This window comes from Strigops habroptila, chromosome 17 (genome assembly GCF_004027225.2).
Source record: "Strigops habroptila isolate Jane chromosome 17, bStrHab1.2.pri, whole genome shotgun sequence".
NCBI lineage: Eukaryota > Metazoa > Chordata > Aves > Psittaciformes > Psittacidae > Strigops > Strigops habroptila.
The window spans coordinates 4,497,580-4,520,838 of NC_044293.2; the positions used below are offsets into that span (position 1 = coordinate 4,497,580).

Here is a 23,259-nt window from a genome sequence, read left to right on the forward strand (position 1 = left end):
GTCAGGGAGAAAGCAGACAAAACACTAACTCTGGAATTTCAAAGGAAAACAATTAAAAAAAAAAGAAAGGGAAAAAGGAAAAATCCGAGAGCGCTTGCTACTGTCTCTCCTGAAATCATAAATCCCTGAGCTGGCCACACAGTTGAAGCACCAAAAAAGCCTCCCCTTTTTCTGCTGCGGAGCTAAAAATGGGATATTTCATCACCAGGCACACAAATATCATTGACAAATGTTTTAGCATGTACAGACGGTGTAGAGGGCACAAAGCTGTGACTGCTTTTTCTCTGCCACCACCGAGACCGGAGGGTTTGTAACCTTTGCTGCAAACATGAGGCCTTGCTAACACACTCAAAAGAAGGATTCGCTGGAACTGGTCAGTATTTTTCACACGACAACCTTTCAGACCTGAAAAATGGCCTTTTCAAGAGAAGCATTTTATGCAGGAATTTGAGACTATTTCCCTGTGGGAACCACACTTACGCAACCACGGTGCCTGTGGTCACTTTTCCCCTCTCTTTCTCCAGTCCCCCCAAATTCTTGAGCCTGTCACTCCAAATTGTCACTGAATTTGACAAGATGATGGGGTTTAAAGAGTTCACACCAATTGAAAGGAAAAGGCTGGGGAAAGAGGGAGAGAGATTGTGGCCCTGACGGCAAGAAAAGCAGCTGCACGGCCGCATATTTTGCCTGGTACCAGGGAATCTGTGTGTGAGATCTTAGTAATGCTCCAACATCAGGAAACTCTTCCTCAGGGGCTCAGAAGGAACACAGGCACAAACCCACGGGAAACCACTCGGAGTGAGTTTCAGAGCTCCCTGATTTGTTTATCTACTTAAATTTGCCAACAACCAAAGAAAACCTACAAGCAAACACACCTTATACCTAAACATCCTCATTGTTCACACAAACACTTCTATAATGCAAATGTAAACAGGGGATAGCCACAGACTAGATCCTTAAAATTCATTTCCTACATCCATATTCATGTGTTCACATACAAATTTCCTCCCTCTTTGAAAATGCGGGTAGCACATCAGTTTTTTCCTGTGTGCTGCTTGAATTTAGGTTGGATTTATGAGACTTTGGGCTAGTGCTGGTTTACCACTCTTCTCAGCCTTAGGCTGATCCTGGCGTATGGAGGACAGTGCTGGAGGAGTTATGCAGACCCCAACATACTTAAAAGTAAGCATGGACTTTAAAAATGCCTTGGATTGAGGCCAGAATGCTCACAGCCATGCGGGACACAGCACTTTGGCCTCCTAAATGTTGTTGTATGTGAATATACTTTCCATTTCCCTATGGAAACCTACTTAAATGACACCATTCTGAAAGCGAGCAATTTAAGATCCCCAAGGACTTGGGCAGATCATGTGGGCTCAGATTCTTCTCTCATGCCTCCAGTACCTACAGTAGGTCAGTCATTGCTCCAAACAGTCACGGAAAATGAAACCGACCATCTCGGCAGTGGAGCGCTGGGAGCAGGACACAAATCTTTCCATTCAGCAACGAGAGCGACCTCGTTTCATTGCCCAGAAAATGGTTCTCTGGCCAAAAAATCCTGGTGATTTTCATTAGAGCAATTTATTTCTCAAAGGCAGCTGAAGACAATTTGTACCAATGACGCTAAATACCATATTTTTGAGTGTTTATGAGGCTGAGAAGCAACGCAGCTCAGGCAGCAAGAGTCCTTTGAACACCACAAGGTTTCTACCTATCTGATCCTTTGTGCACCAGCTGTGTAAGTTTACGGTATCTGTTTCTGCTATGAAAGCAGTTTTTTGCCACGTAGGTTCCTTTTTACAGCATGCGGATGGAATACGTGGTCTAAAGCCTAGTGGAAGCGTATGCAAAGAGCATGCCTGGAATTTGCACAAGCAGGTTATTTGCATTAGCTGTGTGATCTTAGAGAACGTGCAAGAAGAATTATTGGAGGAGTGAAGAAAACAGTATTTTTTGTCCTATCTCTGACATGTACTATTTCATCACCTCCTCCTGCTGCTTTGGAATCCTCAGGGGAAGGTGATTAGAAAAAGGTTGTTTCTCCGGTTTCATTCACAGGCATAGAGAGAAGAAATATTTACAGGAGATTCAAGATGCATTAACATAAAGAAAAATGTTTCATCTTTTGAGAAGTTAGGAAGACAGAAAATACTTATTAAGAAAAAAAAAAATCATTATTTTTAAGCTGAAATTCCTTTTCCAAAAGAATATTATCATCTTGAAACAAGCCCACTAAAAAGCCCTAAAAGGAAGCAAGGAAAATCTTCTTCCTTAACAGACTAGACCAAAGCTGAGGAATTCTAAGTTCAGTTTTATGTCCATCACGAGTTTCTTCTGTGATATTGGACAAGACACTTCACTCTGTTCCCCCAATTCCTTATCTGTCAGCCTGTCATGTTCACATGCCTCTTATCCTGTCATCTTATCTCACAAATAAGATTTGGAGCATGAATCAGTTGCAGAAGGTTGAAATGGGTTGGTTTATCCTAGAACATGAGTGAATGCAGAGGACATTTCAGTGTTGTAAGAAGAACTGGAAAAGGAATAGATGGGATTTCAACATTTCTATGCTAGTTCTTAATTTTTATTTGACTGTCCCATGGGTGTGTTTTGTCCTTTATTGACACATGATGAAAGTACCATGTAAAGTTAAAAATGCCTGGCTGACAGAAATCAAATGCAAACTGCTGTCAGCTGCACTAAGGAAACACACTTGAGGGCAGTAAAAACAGAGGGGGAGGAACATTTTGCTTTCTCCCTGAGTGATTCTAGGCCCAACTTGCAAAGATAACGGGTATAGGAAACACAGAGGAGTGCAATTTTACACAGAGCATTTCTCTTTAATAAAAAAATCACAGCTTTCTTCCCTTTATTTTTAGCAACCACCTGGCCTGAGACATAAAGAGCAGAGTCTTGGATGTGTCTGTATGTTTAGGGGGGGCGAACTGGGGAGGAACATGTGCATGTGTGTCTGTTTTATTCAAATAGAAGCAAGCCTAGCTTTTACTAGTTTTAAACAGATGACTCTTAGCGTCAAAGGAGTCAGGCACAGAAAAGCCTGAACAGCTTTGTCTCTGTAATGTACCATGTTTTATCAACTAATGCCTGTCTCGTGAAGAGAGAACAGCATGCCAGGGAACAGACAGCTCAAGTGGATAGTTACATGCTGGACAAAAGAAGCTGCTCTAAAAAACAGTGCTGATATTGTGCCTAGCGTCCAAGACAGATGTTGGAGATGAAACGCAGCATGGTGCAATGAGAAAGAAGTGCTGGTTCTCTCCAGCTACGTAAGTAAAAGACTTTCTGCCTTTCCCCACTATCCGTTGAAATGCAAACTCGTGGCTCATCAATGAAGCCATGTTCTGGAAAGCATAGAAATGTTTATATATGAGGTGAGGAAGCTGCCTCGGCACGAGAGCAGACTGCTTCTAGGTGGGTTATCTCATATGGCAGCCCTGAGATTTCACACTTTTCCCAGAAGCTTTTCAAATGGAGGCGTTGAGCACAGTTCAGTGAATGAAGCCAATGTTCCTGCAGCTACCCAGAGGGAAAGGAAGACCAAAATCAAGGCTCCTGGCCCTACACAGTACGTTACAGAACACAGGATTGGATTCTTGGTCTTTAACACCCTATTTGGCCTTACGCAATTCAACAGTCCAACTGTGACTTAGTGTCTTATGTAGATAAGGGATGTGCATCATGCCCCTCACGCCAACTCTCATCATTTTATCATGACTGAAAAAACAGTTTTTCATTAAAAATAAGGAAAAGGATTGTAGCTGCAGAGGAAAACCTGAAAAACCTGACTGAAAGAGATACAAACAACTCAAAAGCCTGAAGGGGCCTCATGTGTGAAATTAACTTTATAACTTCAGGATTTCTCAGCTCTATCTACATGATCAGAATTTCTAATAGAGTAAAAAATTGGGGTTATTTGAAAAAGACAATCAAAATATTCCAAAATGGAAGTGTCAGAAAGATACACTTTAGTCTTCCTTGCTGGTAGAAACTGGCTGCTAGATTCATGAATGGATTTTGGAAGACCTGAGTGGCCTTTACTTTGCAATGGAATTTAGCATGAGAAAATTCTATCCTTTCAACTATGAACTTACTCAGAGAAAAATAGTGTCTCAGCTCTTGCTGTGTACCTGAGGTTTCAAACTGGTTCACTTAAAGAACAGAAAATATGCCATCAGCTCATCAACTCAATAATACACATGTGTGAAAGGAACAGAACTACGTTTTATGCCACAATGTTGGCTGGCCAACCAGGGATGTGATTTTCAGCATGGACGGAGCTGCAAATTGTGAATTACTCTATTTTAACCATGCTGTGCATGCATAGCAGATCAGAACACTTTCATGCCAAGGAGATGATATAAAAAGTCTAGTTTTACCCAATCAAAAACATTGTGAGAGCACAGGAAGCCAGGACATGTATATTCAAAAAGACTGACCTTCTTTGGTGGCAAGACGTGAGGAAGCTTCTGTGTGGGATGGAGTATTGTAGACCAGCAGTGAGCTACCTGTAATGAAAAGAAAAGGAGTTACTGCAGTTTGAATGCACTCTGTCAGCAGGGAACCGTGCAGGCAGGTAGAAAGTGCTATCACTAGGATCTAAAGACAAAGTTTTTCAGACAATTAGGCATGATGGATATGAAATTCCTTTAAAAAGCTTTCTAGCTGTAATGCCACACAAGTGCTAAAACAAAAGACATTTTCTTCCTTCACTGAGTGCCTTGATGTCTTCTGTTGAAAACTGATATAGAAGGCTGAGGTTGTATAGTACATTTATACAGGTACAATATCTATCACAGCAGAGCCTCTACAAATTACTATGGCACAAACTTATTATATTATTGTCTTATTATATTATTGTATTATTATATTATTGTATATTATATTATTGTATTATAGGATAAGGAAGAAGCTTTTCTCTCTCTGGCTGTGATAAAGAATTTTCCTGTTTGAGGAACACGCAGTAGCAGTGGCATGAATTGCACTGTCAGGATCTGACCATTTTTAGAGTGTCACATGCTTGGTTTTGGGCCAACAGCTGCAAACCCTCACTGATATTCCAGCATCTCCCATGTCTTGTGCAATTTGAAAGTAGCTTTCTTGGTTCAGAGTGGCCTTTCCATACGGCCCCACTTGAAACAAAGCTATTCAAGAGGAGCACAAAAAAGAACCCATTGGAAGGTCTTTGTTTTGCACAGCCTATGCTGGAAGTGTTCCTTTCTAAGCATTTTCCTTTGGTTCTCCTTCAAACACTTTGGGAAATGGAGGAAGAGGCCCCGTGAGCTCTTGGAAGCCAGCATGTAATACACATTTCATGGTTGTCTAGTTATATGTGCTTACCCTACATAATCTAGGCTCACCTTTCCTACAGCTTTTTGGAATAGTTTCTGCTGCGTCAGGCAGCGACATTCCCAACAGGGCTGAGGCCCTTCTTTGTGGGGACTGGAGATGAGAACTGCAGCAGGGTTCTGCTCTTGGTATGGGTTGGTATGAGAGAAGTGCTTTTACAGACACTTTCTGCTATTCCTACCTATAGAGCCCTCTACTCAGTGAGATTCTGTCCCGTTTAAGGTACTCAGTCCTAAGCCACACAGAGCAAACAGTACAGATAGAATATAATGCTGTGCTGCCCCTGAGCATCCCCAGATTCTTTGGCAGGGCTAAGAATACCTATTTTGCAGGTATTGTAACGCTAACTGATTAGGATCCTGTGACTGAGCTGTGCAGCCTCCACATTCCTCTAATCCACATGATCCCAAATAACACCGACCTCACTTGCCCCTCAGTAGTATTGACAGTATGTCTCGCTTTCCTGTGAGAGCTGAGGATTAGGCAGTTCACTGCCAGAAGTGCTAGCCAATTGCAGGTGCTGGATCTTACTGGCCCTGTGTTCCTATGGATTTATTTTCTTCCCCAAATGCAAACAAAGCCAAAAACGTGTGCAAGCCACCTTATACACAGAGGTAGGTGGTGTTGGAAAACAAAGCCAACTCACAGGGAGTGGAGGATGGATGCTACCAGATGCTGCAAGACAGGGGATGTTTCAAAACAGCAGGATGGATAACATGGTAAACTGGGAGGTAAAGAGTTCAAAGGGATCCCAAGGGTACCTTTGGCTGTGAAAGCTGCAGACAGCCAAAGTGATTGTCTTAAATAATTAGAGAGACTGGCTGCGCTTTTGCTGCTGTGGGAGGAATTAAAACAGCTTTGTCCATCTAACTCAAGTTTTCATCAGATGGTTCCTGGCTTTGGCATTTCTTTCTTGAGTATCTGCGGGGAAACTCCTGTCCACCACTCTCTGCTTTTCAGGTTATTTGAAGCAGATCCTGAACGCAACGCCCAGCCTAGCTTGACCCTGCCAGACAGGGAAGTGCTGGGGAATTCAAAAACAGGGTTTTCTATGACTAAATAGGCTGCAAATGCCTGGTTGCACAGACTGGCTGAGGAGAGGGGGGTGGGGTGATGAATACCACGGAACAAGCCGGTAGGATCAACCTATAGCTACTTTACACTAAGAAAATGCAGCCCAGGCCACTGGAGAGGGACGGCGCCTCCCCCAGTTTAATTGCTAAAAGTTCTCACCTTTGCCCGACAGTCTGAGGTTTCTGGTGGGAACACCACAGAAAAGGAAATGTGTTTCCTATTAAGGGTTTTCAATGAAGGAGGAAAAGAGAGAAAGCCAGAGACACAGATCAGGACAGAGAGAGGCCAACAGACAGACAGACAGACAGACAGAGGCCAGGCTTCTCCCTGCCTTACTCGTTGGGCAGAACTCTGGTGCGATGAAGTTTCGGTTTGTTCTTCTTCCCCTTACCCCTCACTGGGTCAGTGCCACCACAGATTAAATCAGCTCCTTCTGGAAACACTGGAATTATTAATACAGCACAGGGCTATTCTCCTATAATTAATATCAAACATATCTTATGGTTCCCCCGCACCATTTCTTTTCTTCTTTCCTTTCCTTTGCATTAATAAAAGAGGAAGATGGAAAAGGACTGAAAAACAGAGCTGAAGAGATTTTTCCCCCACAAAAGCTTCCTTTTCACAAGGCAGCTCATCCTCCCAAGACACAGGAACATCTTGATTTCACAATCTTGAAGTCTGTTTAATCTGGAAGTCTTTTTTAGCCTCACCTTCTGAAGGCCATGTGGCTTTCCCTCCACATCTTCTGGTAGAATCAGGGTCTGCTGCATTTAGCAGTATAGTTTTGCTTGGCATTAATATATGGCTCGAAACCACAAAGCAGTTTTCTGCTTCTGCTTCTCGCCACAGTCTCATTCTTTCCCCTTCAGGCTCTTTTCGTTTGTACACACCACACACAACCGACCCCCCATCACTAGAAAGGAAAAGGACAGGAGGTGACAGCTCAGGCTTCTTTTGATGTTCATCCCAAACATAGCATGAAAACATTCAAATCTCCCTTCCCACTGCCCACTGGCTGGCTGGAGAGGATTCACCAGGCAGACGGTGTTTGAAAAAGACACCAGCACAGCAGTCAGCCAGTCTGGAGTCCGAAGATGCAGGGGGATGGACAAGAAGAAAAAGCCAAGGCATGGCTTCACAGTTTTGGAGAAGAAACTGGAACAAATACTGAAAGATGATTGTTTGGGAGGGTGGACAGTGAGTTTCCTGGAAAAAAAACCAATGTGGAGTCTTTTGAGATCCTCCAAAGGATAGAGCATGCTGCAGAACTGGGTTCCGCAAAGTCTGAAATCTACACAACAGAGACATCTGTGTTCCTGACTGCTTCAATAGGCCACGGAAACAGGAAACAACTGCATGATTCTGATCCAGACCTAAGTTTTGCCTGAAGACTAAGGTGCTGTGATATGAATTTGGTCTAGTATTGACTGTATTAAACAGCTCACCTGAACCTTCTATCTCCATACCTAAGCCTGAGCTTTTGTTGAGCTCTTGCAGATGTTGCTGGTGTAGTTTTTCAATCTGGACTCAGATGTGCCAAAATAATTTACTTCATGGGCAGTTTTAAGAATGATTTCACCCTGATCAGGAGTGTAAAATGTTGAAAACCTTCTGAGGAAGCTGATTTTGAGGGGGTCTCTCCTTGCCTGGCTAGCCAACAGGCTCGGAAAGTTCAGAGCAGGTTTGTTTCTTGGAAAACCAACACCAAAGTTGAGGATTCACTAGTCATCACATCTCCATCTTAACATCCTGAGAGGATGAACACCCTTCAAGAGAGACACTGGGCAGATGGAATCCAGTCTACAGATCTGCAGCTCCCCAAAGTTCTCCTGTGTTTTCTTCCCATGATGTGTTCTCCACCCTAAGCAGGAGCAGAGCTGGATGTCTCGGAAAAAACCAACCTTCCAAAAGGGGAAAATTCATGAAACAAAAAGCCCATCTCCCCATGGCACTGAGCTCAGAGGCTCGGCACTAAACATCCGCTGGAGATCAGTCTGGAAAAACAATAAGCTCCTTTCGGAGGCGTTACTCCATGAGGGAGTTAACCAGCAATCCAGAAACCAGACTGTCATTAAGGCAGCGCTGGGAACAGCTGCATGGAAAGGAATGCTCTTCAGAGGCTGCCCGACCTCCACTCAGACAGGAGCTTGCTTTAACAGCGACAGCGCTCGCATGACGTCTTACAGCAGCCCAAGGGGCTGAACGGGGAGAAATTTATAATCATAAAAGCTGGGGTTGGGCCAGGATTGAATTCTCCTTTCATATGCATCCATGTAAAACTGGAATAACTGATTTGCCTGAGGCCAGCAAAGCTGCTCAGGTTTTGCACTAGCATAGAAATGATAATTTGTAGGCATTGCCCTGGCAGAACGTTATATTTTTATGATTATTATTCAACATGCATTTCAGCAGCGCTTAAATGTTGTGACTACATTAGGGCTCCATGGTGCTGGGTCTTGAGAGACATGAGATGCAGTCCCTGTCCCACAGATTGGCCATCTCCACAGACAGGATCAACAAGAAGGCAGGATCACTAGCGCCATTCTACAGAAAGTAAGCACAGAGGAACGGAGGTAAAGGTTTCTTCCTCCTAATTTCAAGCATGTAACGGCAATGTGTGAACCAGGGGACTAACATCCTGAATTTCAATGTGTTCTGTTGCTTCTTTTCTATAAAAGAAGAGACCAGTGAGACCAGACTTCTAATTTAGGGGCTTGAGGTATCTAAAGGTAGGTAGGATCAATCAGGAATTTGCTCCTGAACAAATGGACAGCAGCAAATGCTAAAGGTGGCAAATGAATCCAGGTCTTCAGGCTCGTTATGCTATGAGATTCAGAATTTCATTCCTCTGATACTCTCTTTGAACACTTCAAGCAATGGGATATTCAACACTTGAGGCTAGCTCTGGACATGCTGTCTGGAGCTAAAACAGCAGCAGAATTCAACTCTTCTGCCAACCTTTTCAAGTTCAGCCTGGTTCTTTGATTCAAAACCCATACAAATCCTTCATCTCTTTCTGTCAATTCTCAAGTCTTATCAGTAAGACAATTCAAATGTCTCACTTGAGTATTTATCTTGTGGGAGTTGAACAACTTTTCCGGTTACAAAGCGTCTGATTTGCCCAGCCAAAGTCAGAAAGTTTGGCCAAAGCAGCTCTGGCTTTAAGAACTGCCTTGCCATTTCCCATAGAAGTGTGTAATTCTGTATGCAAACCTTAGTTAGGAGGTTCACTTGTATCTGCAATCACCTCAAAGTGGTCTGTGAACACTTTGCTGATGAAACAGAATGAAATGGGCAAATCATTTTGGAGGGGAAATGATTTTTCGGTGAAGTCGCAAGGGACAGAAACTGTTCACGTCCAACAATTGGGTTATTTGTTGTGAATCATTTCCTTGGCTCGACTCCTCCAAAAAAATAAAGGTGGGGCTTCCAGAGGCACCCATCTGTGATCTAACTCCTGTCCCACTGTCATCTGTAAAACTCCCACTGATTTTAGCAAAGGCAGTGCTGAAGAGCTTTGAAGAAACACCCTAAATAAATGCTGCCTCGCTGCTTTATTGCCCTGGCCAGATGGAGACATCTTCAGCTTCTTTTACATCACAATTTGATTGCTCAGTGGAGAAAATAGACTTTTTCCTTTCCCTCCCTGCCCTCCTACCTTGCTTTATGGCACTTTCTCCTGATTTTTCAGTCCTCAAGTAATTATACTCCTACAAAAGCTGTTTCACTGCAAAAAATGTTGGAGCATGTGGGATTTAGCTCTAATTCTCTGGCCTCATCATAACACAATCATCCCTAGCACACCTTAATGAAGAAAAGAAATGCTTTAACCTCCGTTTTATAGACAGCTCACAGCTTCTTTCTTAGGGGCTTAATATAGCATACTCTAGCATGGGGCAGAGAGTAGCAATAAGGAGGTTCAGCAAAACTTGTTCTTTGAGTACTAGGCAGTTTGCACAACGTCTGCTTCAGCACAGCTACATTTAGGGAATCACTCCTTTATTTTTAACTCTTTTCAATAGATCTGAGCCTCCAGGAACACAGAAAATCCTCAACTTCAGCCAGTTGTGGGTCTTATTTTGAAGCAGTATTTACCAGAAGCCTTGGGGGAAAGTGCACGGCCCTCGAACTGCAAAGCTCTGGGATAATTTGCCCGTGACACATCAGTTAATGCTTGGTATAATCTCCATAGCAAATCTGTGTATTTTTATCATACAGCTACATATGGGTTTATTATCTATAAGACTATCTAATCTTCTTAAGAGTCCTGCTCAGTTCTTCACCTCCCTGATAGCACCAGTAACTCCATCTAAGTTAAAATTAACTTTCCAACCCACTTTTTATTCCTCCTTTCCTTGTTTGCTCTCTCTGCTTGCCTTTCTCTGTTCCTTTTTCCTCACCTTTGCTGCTATTTATCCTGCAGGAAGACCTCTAGGAGTTTAATACCCAGCTTCTCAGTGTGTCGTGCTAGGGCTGGGCTATGTCAAGGCAATACTTACTTTCCCTGAGGTAACTGAGGTGAGACAACAGAACTTCTGTGTTGTAGAGGGAGGTGGTTCGGAGGAAGTCATCCTTGTTCATTTTGCAGAGCTCCTTGCCATCCATATTCTGGAAGATGGTGGTGTCAATCTCCATTAATCCATATTCCTTTATAGCCCATTCCAGCCACTGGCGCACATGATCCTGGGTCCATAGGGTGGGATCTGGCAGGAAAGTACAAAGGGTAGTAACGCTATATGCAAGCCTCAAGCCTCTAGCACTCACTGTAGCCCAGTCAAGGCATTAACCATTGTTTCCACAACCAAATGTATTTAATTTACTGATTCCAATGAATTTTGCCAAGATGAACAAGTACTGTGCTATAATAAGGCTCAAGGCACATAAACTGATCACACTGGTAAGTTCTTTTGATTGACTTCCACCTGCCTGACTCTTATACCTAAGCTTGGGAACAGTATTAGTGACATTTGACTGTGATTTTTCTCACTCTGGAATAAAGCTTCCAAAAGCAAACTCATCCCTGTGAAAGGGTATGTCACAGCTTCGGTTCTGCAATGCTATAGAATGACATCAGTGCTGTATAAGTCACACCATCCTTCACAAGCACATTACAAAGTCCCGACAGATGGCATTTTAAAGTCTGAGGATGGTGGTATTTATGGTCAGCAAAGGGACTCTGAAAAAGGAAGAATATTATTGCTTAAACAGAACAGCTTGCCATGTATCTCTGAGTCACAAATGTTCACCCCGCTGACAAGAACACAGTCCTACCTCCGCAAGCCCTGGAAAACCTATTGGAGGGCAATGTGGATTTTATACTGTCTCATGCATCATTATCAACTGTCAGCAAAGCTCCAGCTGTGGAATCTTTATTACTGGCAGTGACGTACGAGAGAGATTGAACCCGGCTGGAGTTTCAGACCCCATGGTGATGGTTTGCTGCACCAGTGGTTAAAAAAAGAACTCATCCTCTGCGTTTTGCAAAGAGCATCAGACCAGAAAGTCTCAGCAAGAATTTGTGCCATGATACCATTTTACAGAGTCATTTTCAGAGCATATCTACACTTTCAGACGTTTCCTGTGCTGCTTCTCCCCATGGATCCCATCTCGAAACTTAAGCTGCAAATTCATGTTCTGTTGCAGCTGGAGAGGACTGCAAAGACACACTTCAACTTTGGAGATGTTTGATCTGTCCATCACAGCTGGTACATTCCTCTCACATAAACCTCCAACACCTCAGACCCTGAGGCAGTTGAGAAAACAGAGCAGAAACATGTAGGTGGGAGGTTGTGCTTTGGGAGGGACAAGAAATGCCTCTGCCACACGTCTTATAGTGTATAAAACAGTTCCTGTGCCCAGGACTGTAAACTGTGTGTGCTTGGGCTGCAGGGATCCCTTGACACAAAAGATCAGGTAGTGGCTATACCTGGTGCATTCCTGAGCACCTGAGTTCTGGAATAACAGCCTGAAATGGAGAAGTAAGACCAAGGAATATTGAAATTAGAACCCTGACATTTCCTGGGCTGCTTAATGCTGAATTCTAACCATGGCAGTTATAACCCTATACCTTTGTTTTGGGAAAGAAAGATGGATTTCCTCCATGCTTTGGCAATGGCTGATTTGAATTCTGCTTTCGAAGCACTGGCAAAAGACTGCAAATTTTACAATGCAAGTATTCAAGGGAGGATTCTTTTTTTATTATTTTTAATTGAAAGAGTTATTTGTCTTCAGTTTTGAAAAGAAAAAAAACCTCAACATTTGGATGGCAAAATGAATCTGCGGTCTCTCTTTAAACAAACACTTTTGAACTTCAGCTATTTGTTCAGCCTATTTATCACTGCAAAAGACACTGAACGGTCTCTGAAAAGCTGCCTTCTTGAAACATGGCTTAGAGTTCATTATTATTACTATTGCAAGCCTAATGTGACATTATTCTTGCCTATCTTCACCCTAATGCGCTATAAATCTTTACTCTGGATTATATTAAAATTTCCCAATGCCTTTCTTGGATGAATTTGGCCTCACATCCTGCAGCCAGAGATCTGGGATCACGCTCATTATTGTCTTCCAAAGTCTGGTAAATCACTGCTATTTCACAAGTATCTCAAGGTTTTGATTTGTAGATGCTCATGGGGGGAGAAAAAGTCCTTTTTTTGCTTTCCTTCAAGGAAGGGATTTTAAACCCTCTCTTCCGCTGCGGGCCCTAAAAGGAATTTCTCCTATTTCAACAACAGTGCTAAATTTTATCCCACCCTTGGTCTTTTCAAATATGCATAAATAGCATGCTAAAGAGCAGGATATAAGCATAATATATCTTTATTATATTAATAGATATTATATATTATATTCATATATAAAATTAATAATATAATGACTAGTTGGTATCAGCTAACACCTTTCTAGGCAATGTGATGCTGAAAACACATCTCATACCTTCACCAATTTGATTAGCCAGTCCCTCTAAGCAGATCCTAAGAACAGCTTAAATGCTACTTTGAGATTTGCTGTCAATCTTTTACTGCCTTCTCTTCACTACATTCAGTTCAAGCTTTTCCTTTTCATCTTAAATGGCAACCAAATGCTTGGGAATTGTCATCTGTTCGTGGTCAAGCCATGATCAGAAAACAGAGCTAAATTCCATGAGTACATTTCTTTCTGTCAACATCTGTTTGAATCAGATGTTGGTGAAACCCTCACAACACTGGGTGAGAAAAGCTGCACCCCTTGAGAGCAGTGGATGTTTCAGTACAAGGCTTGGCTTATAGCATCTCCCTTGCTGGAAAGTTCCTGGGCTAGCCTGATTCTATCTCTGGTGTTTATAACCTTTGCAGGGAAAAGACTCCCTCTCGTTACAGGCTCAGACTTCACCACTTGCCTGCCACAGCAGCTCTCATCCTCGACTATCCAAATGCAACTAATGCATCCTGCCAATTGCAGACAGCAGATGTGGATATCACATACAAACAGAGAGCTGCACAGGAATGTTTCTGTGGAACAAGTTTTGGAAGGATAATGCAGTTCCTGCTAAATACGTTTTTTCTGGGTTTCTACCTCTAACAAAAAAAGAAAACAAAATAGCTCCTTTTGAATCAATGTGACATGAAAGTGCATCTGGATCCTGCAGAGCACCATGGGAGTTAGAATTTGGGACCACTTCATGCTTATTCTTGCCTCTTTGATCATACTACAAATGTCCTAGGAAGCAGATTCTCCTCTAACACATGACAGGAGTTGGATTTGGCTCAACACACCAAAACAAGACTTCAGTCCAGAAAAAAATGAAAAAAAGAAGGAAAAAGAAGCAGCACTAATCATCCACTTCTTATTCCGATTCAATGTAGAGCATATACTGAGACACAGGAAAATCCCCATCCCTGGCAGTGTTCAAGGCCAGGTTGGACAGGGCTTGGAGCAACCTGCTCTAGTGGAAGGTGTCCCTGCCGGTGGCAGGGGGTTGGAACTGGATGAGCCTTAAGGTCCCTTCCAACCCAAACCAGGCTGGGATTCTGTGATTCCCATGAGCCAGAAACTGATATTTTCCTTACTTTTTACATGGTTTGTAAGAAAGAGCATTCCTCAGAGAATGGATAAACAAGCCTTATCTGTTCAGCTGGATATTGCAAGGAAATATGACACAAAGACTTTGATGGCGGTGGTACCTGCTGGGACAATGACTCTCCTCTCGTTGGTGGTCATGTTGGGAGGAGGCCCGTTCTTCTCATCCATGTAGGTGCTGTAAGTCATGGGGTTGGACTCTGTCCCTGCTGCGACGAGCTTGCTGCATTTGTTCACACTACAGTCTACAGGGGACTCCCTGAAACGCGAAAGGAAACAGATGACTCATCATTATTATGCCCCTTTCATCCCTGCTGTAGCAGAAGGAGGTTTGGGTTGTGGAAATGGCAAGTTCCCGGTCTATCGGTTACATCCCCACTCCCCCTTGATTCTTTATTGCTCAGCTTCATTTTAGCATCCCTTTAGATACAGCCTGATGCTCCTAGGAGCCCTTGTTGGACCATATTGCTTTTGCATTGTGTTAAAAACAGCCCTGCACACCTTCTTTCTGTGGAGTCTATCAAGTGACAGGAAGGCTGTACTTCCCACCTCACAACACATATGCAGAGCTAATCATAGATAAAGGTACCCCCTCCCTTCATTTTGTTAATGAAGACCACAAAACACTCACACCAAAATGACAGGGTAGTCGCAGGAGAATACAACTATATTAGCATGGTAACTCAAGAGTCATATTTATACAGGGCTGAATCTCGTCTGTCCTGAGCAGTGAAACAGTTCTAGGCTTGTCCGCTACTTGGATAGGAAATCCACAAAGCTTAGGTGCCTTAGGCATGAGTCAGGGACTTCAGACCACAGAAACGGTGTGCAAAAAAGGCTCTGGCCCCAGTTTTACTTCTGAGGTGATGGAGTGATGAGGAGGGAACATTTAGCAACTCAGGTGGCACTGTGCTAAGACCTGGACTACACGCAGCCCCTTGGCAAGCAGGAGGCTTTCTCTGTCCTGCTCTGGGAGAATTATGAGCCTTCAAACCACAGAAAGGGAGCACGGATTTTGTTTTTCTCCAGCTGCAGCACTAAGTCATGCTTTTAGCTCTAGAGGTCACTTAAAACACCAATCTCCAGCCTGCCACATGCACACAGAACGTTAAGAAGGCACAAGGGAAGGGCAGCGTTATCGCCCTCACCTTTACAAGAGTGCATTAGTGTGCAACCCTGAAGCAAAGCGAGCCCAGAGCCCAGATCCAGTGCATTTTAGTCCACCTCTTTAATGGCACAGCCACCCTTCTTCTCTGCCAGCAGCAAAGTGGCTTGGGAGGAAAGCATTTGCTGAAGGGTAAGAACTACGACAGCGCACCAAATCCCACCCTCTGAGTTCAGCTGGCAAAACCTCCATGTTTGGACACTAAACAAATTTGTTTCTTAATCTGAATTTGGGGGGTGGGGGGAGAGGGAGAAATTACTGAGATTCAGTTATCATGGCTGGGAGATAAATGCTCCACCGAGATATTCTGAGGCAGATGGTAATTTTTTCCTCATGTCTTACTGAGGGAATGTTGCTTGAAAATGGAAATAAGATGTATAACTTACACATGTTCGAATTTAAGGTTTTACTATTTCGCCTACTGTTTTTCCAGGCAGGGAACCAAAATCCGCCTTCAGAGAGGCAAACTGCTGAAGTTTTAATGTCCCCGTGGCAGCCAGAGGAGAGTCTGAGCAACTGCAGGGACACCGGGGTTTTCACAGCGAATGTGATCATTTCTAACTCTCTGCTCAAATACTCTGTGTCAGGTGTTAAATGCTGCCTGTACTGGCAAAGAAAACGCCCTGGAGCAGCACAAAGGATCTTATTCTTTCCCGAGGTACAGCCTGTCCTGAGAAGACTCGGTGAAACGGCAAGAGCATCCATGCTTCGAGGTGTCAGACTGTTGGGCTTGGTGCTCACTGTGCCCAGGAGGTGACCAACCTCCTCGCCTGGCCTGCCTGGAGACCAGCTGTGACGTTAAATGGTGTGGGCAGACCTGAACACACACACACAGCCCCGTGTATGGATTCCCACCTGCCTTTGAGATGAAGTTCTCTCTCCTTCAGACACAACAGTAAGCACTTGGCAGTGCCAGCACAATGACCTGCTGCTGCCTCAGGTCCTTCTTTTGGGGTTCACTCTCACCACCCTGCTCTGCAGTTGGATTTCCCTGGAGAATAACCTTCACAGTTGAGATATGCAATATTTACTCCCCACTACAGGCTGCATTCAGCTCTGGGGCCAACACAAGAAGGATGTGGATCTGTTGGAGCGAGTCCAGACGAAGCCACGGAGCTGCTGCGAGGGCTGGAGCAGCTCTGCTCTGGAGCCAGGCTGAGAGAGCTGGGCTGGGGCAGCCTGGAGAAGAGAAGGCTCCTGAAGGGGAGACCTTAGAGCAGCTCCAGTGCCTAAAGGGGCTCCAGGAAACCTGGAGAGGAGCTTTGGACAAGGGCCTGTAGGGACAGGACAAGGGGAATGGCTTTAATGTGCCACAGGGGAGATTGAGATGAACTCTTAGGCAGAAGCTCTTCCCTGTGAGGGTGCTGAGGCGCTGGCACAGGGTGCCCAGAGAAGCTGTGGCTGCCCCATCCCTGGCAGTGTTCAAGGCCAGGCTGAGCTTAAGATCCCTTCCAAACCAAACCATTCCATGATTCTGTGATATAATGCTCATACTGAACTATAGGATATATCCAGACTCTCAGATAACGACGTCTTCTATAAAGCTTATCTGCCTAGAAGTATGCACGATTTCTAGTGGCATGAAATGACACACATGCAAAGCCCACAGGGACCTTGGCTGTCTCTGCTCTCTCTGCACATGACTGATACAGCAGAGTCACAGAAATAACACCAACACTATAAGATATCTCCTCAGTGGTTTTGTGATGGTTTTTCATTCTGCAGACTCTTGGCTTGGCAGTTAGGACCCTGCCTATCCTCTGGTTTGCTCTATATGTCTCAGCAGCTAAAATCAGATAAACAAGTATCAGAGACAGATCTGAAAAGAAGTTTTAGGGACTGAGGGGCCCTTAGCAAACCCTGATGTACCACTGTGGCAAGAGAAGCCACATACAGGACATTAAATATGCTCCAGGTACCAGATTAATCCTTGACTTTTCACAGGGACTTCAGGTTTTCAAGTGGCTGTACATGCTGGACTTGCTCAGGTTCTGGGCAGAAAACGTTGTAGATCTACTAAGATAAATGGATATAAACTGCTTTCACAAGATCTCTTAAGTACATTCACTGTGGCAGTGACCAAGTCCAAGGAATATGAAGCAGGACTCATTCCTACTGTCCTTCCAAAAACTCTTCGTTCCAGCAGCTCCAGTAGCAGTCTCTCGGGATGCCAAGAGCTTGGTGTTCTGAGAAAGTTTATGCTAGACTGGCCAAAATGGACAAGCAGCTAGCCTGGCACTGACTAATAAATCCTCTGTAAAGCTCCAGCCTTGTTCCAGATACCTGGAAAGAAAACAATTACTATCCTGGATAGGGCTTCTGTCTAGGAATCACCTTTAGATTTCATTCAAAAGAGCAAAATAAGGGATTCCAGTGATTTCTGAACCAGACTCAGCTGTGGTCAGTGTGATATTTCCTTCCTCTCTCTATCCCTTTCTTCCTATCCTTTCATCTCTCCTGCCTTTCCATCTTTTATTCTTTTTTAAGTTGCCACTTTCAGTGTATGTCCCCATTTGGTCATCTCAGCTTAAATCTTTACCCTTGAAATTAGATTTTAATGTTGGGGTTTTGTTCAGTGAAGGAAGTAAGAACAGACATACTGTGATTCTGCCTGTGGTTCCCTCTTACAGGCAGGGAACAGAGCCATCAGGGCAGAACCACAGCTCCTCGAAACTTACATCTAACCACGCTTTAACCTGCCTCTCATCCCACTCTGAGAATGCCTCAGGAGGAGGTTCACACTGAAAAACACTAAGTCTGAGCAAAGAAGGGTGAAAAGGGTGGGAAAAGACAGACAGGTCAAGTCAAGCTGCATGAGGAAAGCACAGAGGCTCAGTCAGGTCTAAGGGAATCGTGGGTATCACATGCAGGTAAACGCAAACAGGCTGTTGGGGACTGGAACAGCTCAGCAGATCCCACTAGAGGGCTCACATGCTGCTTAAAGGGGATTTTTATTATCGACAGCATAGATGGTCCCTTTGTTTTGTTTTGAGCACATTACTGGGGCATAAAAATGTTTCCAACATCCCTGAATTATTTTAACATTCTGAAGCAAGAGAATGTCTCCAAAGAATCTGCAAACTTTAATCAGGGGTTTTCTAAATATTAATTGGAATTTAAAATGGGAAAGATTTTTTGTTTTTAAAAAATAGAAATTATTGTATTTCTACCAAAAAAGCATCTAGAGGGCCCAAGAAAAATCCAGACCTAGTTTGTTGGGAACTGTACAGTGTAGGAGACAGATCTTTTCCTGAATGGGCTATAAAATAAAGACACAACCCAGCAAAGAATAAGGATTGCACACTATGCTTCCACTTCCTGAATGAATGCACAGAGAGATGGATGGTATCCGAACCCATGGAAAAGCTGGACTTCTACTTTTAGTCTGCTACAAATACAAGACCATTTCCCTTTCCCAATGCCTAAGGGCATGAAAGAAGCACAAGGACTTTAATTCTTCCATGTTGGATTTTAACTGCCTTGTGTTTGGACACTGGTCACTCTGAAACACAAGTGCAGCACTGGGTTTTGTTCTGAGCAAGTGGCTGTCTCTAAAGGCAAGAGCAGATTTTGAGGCTACATACTGCATCTACTGCTGAATTTTCTAATAATACACAAATCCCATCGTCTGCCCCAAAATACAGACTCCCGCCACTGCCTGAACATCCCATGTACACAGCCAGCATGCAGTTACCTGGGATATTCATTCCAATTTGGGAGTAAACTAGGAAAACCTGATATGGGGTAGAAAGCTGGTGAGGGTTTCCACATTGTTTAGCACTTAGAAGCTTTGTTTAGCCTTCAAAAGAGGCTTGGAGAGGTTCTTTAAAGACTCCTTCTCCCACCTTTCTGAGGACCAAACCAACTCATCACACTATACCTCATGGCAGCCAGACCTGCTTCTGGTTGCTACGAAGAAGAAAAGCTGGACACTGTCCTTTGCTCCCTCCACTGTCAGGTTTCCTACAGCTTAATCACTCCCTAGAGCACATAAACCAGTCTCTCAACAAGCAGAAAATGCTTCAAATACAGGTGAAACACAGAATAAAGGCTGCTCCCTCTAATGAGGCAGCTGGAACCCGCTAAGAGAGTGTGCTTGAAAAACAAGAGAGAGAAGGAGAGGCAGAAAGAGAGGGAGGGGGAAGAGGTTTTGTTATTCAGTCTGCACTTTGAGTTCGTTTGTATTGAGGTTGGCATTTGCCTCTCAGATGGCTTTGCCAGGCAGCTGATGGGCAGAGGGACAAGCAACCGGAGTGGTCCAACCCCTAACAATGAACTGTGATGGACGTGGGGAAAGGGCAAAGTTTTAGCCATGAAGAGGAGAGGATGGATAAGTCAGATGAACGTTCTCATTTCTTGGGTGGATTGGAGCTCTTGTGCTAACAAGTTATCAAAAGGCAAGGTTAGAAGCTATTTCAGTGCTTGGTTCTGACATTCAAAACAGTCTTTTTCTAACAGGTTGGGAAGTTGTTACCCCTCTTTTAGAGACACTGAGGACACTTCGTTTCTGCCTAAGAATCCTGCAGTCTTGACCAAGCCCATAAAGAAGGATTTCCTTTCTGAAAACTTCCTTTTCTTTCTAAACACACTTCTGGAGTGTGTTCCATGGGCATCAGAGCACTTACAGTTGTTAATGGAGCAGTTTGTCCAAGTGGTATTATTTCCCTTTCTTTCTGAGCAGATGAGGAAATCTTAACACAAAGATCACAGCAGAAAGACAGCCTGTGTTATCCAGGGATGGTGTTTTTCCGGAAAGAACTAATTTTCCCATGTTTCAGCCTCAATTCTAAGCTGGGAAACACTAGTGCAACAATCCATGTCGTTCTCATGAAATCCAGAAGTAATCCTAAAGTACAACGAGGGCAAGATCGAATTCAGACTATGATCACCGTCAAAGACCAACTGCCACAAAGACCTTTATCTTATAGTAAAATCAGCATCTACTGTATACCTACTAGGGAAAAAAACATGTTGCTGTTTGAAGCCTTTAACACCAGCACTTCACCATAGAAGTCTGAAAGTGCAAGGCTGCTTTCTGTTTCAAGCTCTGCACTTTGCTGGGTTCTCAGAAACCAGGAAAATAGGCTGTTGCAGAAGCCCTAAACGAACCCTAAAGCAGAAAAGCCCTCAATTGTTTAACTGTCCTTGTACAAATGTTAGAGGTGTTTGTGACTTTGAAGTTATAATCAAATTTAAAAATAAAAGGAACTCTAAAAACTAACGCTAAAAAAGAAATTTCTGCACCTAAAATTTTGTCCAAGAAGGTGACATTTTTTTCCTAAGCTTTGGACTTGTAAAAATGTTTTTAGAAGAGACAATCTGAGCTGTGATAATAAAATGTTTTCAAGTCTTTGAATTTATCATTAAACAGCAAAATGATCCATCTCCCTCAGCACTAACTACAAATGATGGGGAGCAGATGTCCTATGCCTTTGGCTGTAGAGGATACATCATAACTGGTGTCCCGTTGATGCTCAAATCTACTCCTGAACTCTCTGTTTCACCACTGGTCACACATATTCACACAGAAGACATGGGTATGTGCCTTTTGTTTTGTTACACCTTATAGGCTGCCATGAAGGACCTTAGTCTCCTCTTTTTCCCTTTCTCCACCATCTAGCTCTCCAGTTTCCTATGGTTGCTTCTGCCTTAGTGGAGCACAAATCTACTTAGAGATGCAATAAAGAGTGCCCTTTCACTAGCTTCACCCTGGAGCACTGCTATAAACGCCACCTATTACTGCATGACTGCATCTTCAGGAGCTCCTTGAACCACGGCACGTTTGTGGGATGCTGAACTAAGTGATGAAATGTGTAGTTTACAGCAGTGTCTGCAGCACTAACTCTGTCCTGTCCCAGTCTGTGCAGCATTCATGGAGACTGGCAGGGCTGCATGCTGCAGAACTGCAAGGGCAAGATCTGCAGGCCGTTAAAACATGAGTGACATTCCCGGGGATGTGGTCCTACACAAAGAGTGGAGTGTTGATATACAGGACAAGAGCACGAATGGACGATACCAGCTTTGCTTTTATGTAAGGTTCAGCAGATGTGGAAAGCTCCTTACCTCGATCCATTCATGTGGTCATATTCCCTTTTTACATTGACCCGGACGGGCTGATTAATCCACTCCTGCTGGGGAGGCAGAGGGTTGATTTTGTGTGGCTGGCCATAGTCAGGGTTCCCTGAGGCTGTCATGTCTGCCTTGGGGAGGTGAGTGGCAGCGCCGTACGTGGAGTCAAAGAGGGACTGGTCGTCGCTCACCACCGACAGAGCCTCCTGAGGAGAAAGAAGAACAAGGGCTCAGAGCCATGACTAAACCAGTAACTCCACTCTTAGTCTCTCTTTGAGCTGGTGAGCACCTGCAAGGGCCCCGCAGCTGCCCGGCGCTGTCTGAAATTGCCATCTGCCAGGATTGCGGATTGAATCAGATCCTTTGGGGTCCATTAACCCCTATGCAAAACCAGTGGGTTGCTTTGCACGCTGCTGTGCTGCTCTGGGTGGGGCAGGAGTTAAGGTTAACTTGACTTCTGCAAAGAGGAAAGGTGGCTGCTGGGTGTTGTACCATCCTCATTGCTTGCTGTAAGCAGCTTCATAGTTACCTACCCACCTGCCCGCACTTGCTGGTCCAAAACCAACCAGAGATGTGTGCAGTATGGAACAGTTCTGGAGTGTCACTTGAAGGTCTATACATCTTCTTTCAAAGGGTTGTGTGTGGTGTTTGTATTTTGAGGTTACTAGGGAAGGAGAAGCAGTCAGTGCAGCTCAGAGTTATGGGTGTTAGCGGTGGGATAAAGAATGCATTACTTGACACTTTTTGTTTGTTTTGTGGGAAGTGTAGGACTGGTGAGTTACCAAACTGCGCATTTCTAGAAATGCTTAAAAACAGGAAATCGTTCTCCTTTTTGGGTTTTTTTTTTTTTTCCCCTGCAGAAATTCCAAATGTTAACAAAAAGTTTTGACTATCAATTTCCTCCTGTTGATGTGCTTAGGTTTTCTAAATGAAGCATGCCAGGCTCATAAAGGCTTTGGCACAGTCCTGCCTTATTCAAAGTGCATCTGACAAGGTCTGCATGTTCTTTATGGAGCTGAGTTAACCGCACATAACACAGCTGCCATTATGGCTGGCAAGCCAGAAACTGAACGAGGAACCTCCCAAACTAAAAGCACACACGACTTTAATGTGAGCTAATGGAGCAGACCTCCAAAACAAAGGAAGCAACAGACTCACCTACCCTGCAGACTGAGCATTCAAAAGACCCCTAACACTGATGTGTGTGCAGTGGTGGGTTACCCGTGAACATCCAGACCCTGTCTTTGCTTTGAAAGCTGGTGTGCTGTTAAACCCTCAGTGCTCAAAAGTCCCAAGACACAGTCCAAATCACGAGCTTTTAGAAACAATAAATGATTGCAAATTCTTCCATAACCAGGGAGAGAAACAGAAATTCTTAGATCACTGCAGCTGCTGGAATCCTCTGATTACACAAGAATCTAAGTGCTAATCAGATATTACCAGGCTCATGATATCATCACAGAAAATGTCAATAGCTGGAGTCTACTGGGTAAACACGAGAATCCCTCTCAGCTTGAAATTAACCCACT

At 43.9% G+C, this 23,259-nt stretch overlaps 1 protein-coding gene across 4 annotated transcripts in view; it reads right to left on the reverse strand.

Annotated features, from left to right (window-relative positions):
* Window positions 1–23,259, reverse strand: part of FLI1 (Fli-1 proto-oncogene, ETS transcription factor) — an 80,521-nt gene that overhangs the window by 13,248 nt on the left and 44,014 nt on the right. For 3 of the 4 annotated variants that reach the window (XM_030505291.1, XM_030505290.1, XM_030505292.1), the window contains 4 exons: window positions 21,725–21,936; window positions 14,601–14,755; window positions 10,941–11,144; window positions 4,458–4,526 (listed from right to left, as the gene is read on the reverse strand). In XM_030505291.1, coding sequence (XP_030361151.1) covers window positions 4,458–4,526; window positions 10,941–11,144; window positions 14,601–14,755; window positions 21,725–21,936 — 640 coding nt within the window. The remainder of the gene's footprint in view (window positions 1–4,457; window positions 4,527–10,940; window positions 11,145–14,600; window positions 14,756–21,724; window positions 21,937–23,259) is intronic. The other variant, XM_030505293.1, reaches the window with a different exon arrangement.